The 3,317-nt window shown below is 46.2% G+C and overlaps 1 protein-coding gene across 1 annotated transcript in view; it reads right to left on the bottom strand.

Moving 5' to 3' along the window:
• The window catches only part of pphln1 (periphilin 1), a 44,262-nt gene continuing 40,945 nt past the window's right edge, over positions 1 to 3,317 (bottom strand). The window contains exon 10 of the mRNA XM_062518376.1: positions 1 to 1,361. Coding sequence (XP_062374360.1) covers positions 1,167 to 1,361 — 195 coding nt within the window. The 3' untranslated portion in view covers positions 1 to 1,166. The remainder of the gene's footprint in view (positions 1,362 to 3,317) is intronic.

Below are 3,317 nucleotides of genomic sequence, written 5' to 3'. Positions count from 1 at the left end.
TTTCAAACATTTCATACTTTATTTACAAATACGATTCGCAGAAGATGCTGCATATGATTAAAACAAATAATTTGAAATAAAAACCAAACCATAGTAAACAACACATCTTATATGCAGAAATAAACTGAAAATCCAAAAGCAAAATGCAAAAAAACAAAGATAACATATCATCAGCATCACATTCTGAATTCCTCCTTTGTGAGTTGCAGTACAAAATATTATGAAAAAGGAAGTTTGAGTCCAGGACAAAGTTTGGTTACAAAAACAACAGAAACATACCCACCCCCAAGCAGTTTTCTTTCTTTTTCTATGCTGTCTGTTGACATCACTTATAAATGAATCCACTTTAATCAACATTTCAGCTGCCTGCTGCATAAAGTCTATCTGAACTCAGTCTCTGTCTAATTTATGAGCTTCTCAAATCTTTCTCAAGTCGTGGAAAATATGGTCAATAATTCAGAGCGATGTGAAGCACTGGTAACCGGACGTGACCGCAGTCTTTGATCAATTGTCACATTAAACTCAGAACCTGACGAATGTGTGGACACAGGAAACACATTTCAAGTCCTTCAAGTCCGACACCTTTGAGCACTTTGCACAAAGGACCTGATCCAACTGGGTGGGCGAATCATTAAAACCAACAAAGTAATACGTGGGGTATAACAAAAAAAAACACACACACACATTTAGCAAAATAACTCAATAAACATAAGCACTTCATGGTGGTTTAACGATCCATTTACACGGCAGATCTGACACAGAATTTGCCAAAACGAGACACATTAAATACTAAGCGGATCCAAAACAGTACTGCATGGAACGTTATGCGTAACGCAGAAATTTACTCTGAGCAAAAAATGACTCATGAATACAGACAAAGTCAGTGAAAACTGCTGATGGTTCCCTCTAAAAAAGAAATTAAAATATCCACCATCGAGATCTTCTCTTGACATCGTTTAACATCTTTGCCTTTACACAATTGCATCCCAGTTTGTCACAGTAGTGTAAGAGTGATTTTAAAAGAAGTTACGGTCATTGTCTTATTTGCATTGCAAAAAGGGGGAGCCGACAAATGGCCCCATTGGCCTGCCTGAATCCCACAGAGGGGGGCGTGGTTAACCTGGACAGGTGAGAACAGGTGAGCTCAGGTGTGCCCAGTTCATCGGTCAGGCCGAGGGCTCTGCGTGTCGCGCCATGTCGTCCAGGTTAGCGATGAAGCTGCGCAGGTCGTCGAGGCAACGTTCGCGGATGTCGCCCAGGTTCTCCTTCAGCGGCACCTGCAGGAGCTTCTCCAGAGTGGGCTCCTTGGAGACGAGCATCTTCACGACCATGCCGAACGTCTCGCAGTCCTGGCGGTACACCTGCCACAACAAACACACATTATTAGAACACAGGGTGCCACACACACACACACACAGAGTGATAAAGGATGAAGAGAGGTCTGACACTTGTAATATTCTATTATGCTTTACTTCTGACCCTGGAGATGCACACCATCCATCAGGCTTGGGAGAACACACTGCACAGAGCCATACTTATAAGTCTGAGTTCTCCCAATCCACTTCCTTTGCGACATAAACCACGACCTCTCCATGATTATTATCACCAATCTCTCTGGTATGTCCAGGTCCCACTACGGTTGTCTCCCTCGACTTCGGGGCGTTGGAGAACGTGACCTGATGTAACCTCGTCGACAATGCATGGACAGATACATGCCTTGTTTACAGCGTTCAATGTAAATGCACAGGCTCGTATTTACAGGAGGACTCATAATCCCGCACAGTGGGGGAAAACAAAGTTGCTGACGAGGGAACCTTTTGCGGTAATGTAAGTGGCCACAGGTTCACACTGTGTAATTTCACTAAGTATCTCAGCAAAAGCACTGCCCATTACACTACCAGTCATGCACTTTCCCACAAGCACAGATGTATGCAAGTACACACACACACAATGAATCATGCCCCTTCACATAATGATCCTCCTTGGTGCTCCACAGTCCACCAGTGCCCTGTGGGCCACACACACATACCCACACACACACACACACACACACACACACACAGTCTCATGCCCTTTAATGTAATGACCCGCCTGGGTGCTCCATGGTCCACCTGGAGCCCGTGGGCACACACATGCACGCACACACACACACTCTAGACACACACACACACCCCCAGACGGGTGGTTAGTGGATGATGGCAGAGGCGATGGCTGATTTAGAGGCTGCTCTGATCTCTGCAGCTCCTCCTCAGCGGTGACTCAGAGCCCTGTAGACGGCGGAGCTTTTGTGTCTCCGGCTGCGGCCAGTTTCGGCACGTCCCCGAGGGCTCCACTCCGCACCACCGCTGCCCGATTCCCGGCAAAGGGCCTGCGGCATGTCCCCATGGAGACAACAGAGTCAACGTGCCTACCAGTCAACAAGCTGGGCATGTTTACTCGCCATGGTGGCAACCCAACAGGCCTCACTGAAGGAGACTTCATTAGGCTGGGCTAAGCCCAATTGGATTTGCGTACCGACCCACACTTGGGACGGTGGCTCTGCAATAAGGGACTCCCAACAACATGCATTATACCCAACGTCCTAATGGGCAAGCGCCTCCCACACTGCGGCCATCTTGATGACTCACTTTGGGCAGTTATCAGGCAGCTGTTTTCCTATTTATGTGAATGGAGGCATACAGTACGGGGCTCGAGAGGCCGTGGTTTATACTGAATTTAGAACAGACTTCCTAACAGAAATTCTCCAGCCTCGCGATCAGGCTCATGAAAAGGCAGACTGACCCATTGAGGAGTTTTGTAAAACATACAGAATAAAGCTGTAGGGGAAGCTCTGCAGAGAAATCTGCAAGCATGAAATGAGCAAAAACGAAAAGCGAAAGCGAAACCGGCGACGAAATCGCCAATCCTGCATAGTTAAAGGTACTTTAAAGGTACTACATGGCCACTAGCATTTAAAACAGCACTGCAGTCTAAACTCAAAACATTTGAGAACATTAAGTCTCGTAGCACTCCAAAGGTTGAAATGCTACTAGCTGTGGGATTGGTCAATTGGCAGCTGGTGGCTCAGCAGGCCAAACACAAACTCAAAACATAAGCAGTATCTGGAGGCCAGGCTGCAAATGAAAGTTTGGGTTGTGAATATCCTGGCGGCACCCTTGTTGTCAGTGAAGCCAGTATTGGAAGATAACATGTTTGTTTAATTTCTGATGGCATATTATGGTCACTTTATGACTTATTACAGTAAATGTCTGTATGGCTCTTTGGTCTTTCGTTCAGTGCAGCTGATACAGTTGCCTAATGGGGGCATCTTGAAACCA

The sequence above is a fragment of the Sardina pilchardus genome, chromosome 17 (genome assembly GCF_963854185.1).
Source record: "Sardina pilchardus chromosome 17, fSarPil1.1, whole genome shotgun sequence".
NCBI lineage: Eukaryota > Metazoa > Chordata > Actinopteri > Clupeiformes > Clupeidae > Sardina > Sardina pilchardus.
The sequence above is the reverse complement of the archived record's forward strand: the minus strand, read 5'-3'. Positions and strand labels throughout refer to the sequence as shown.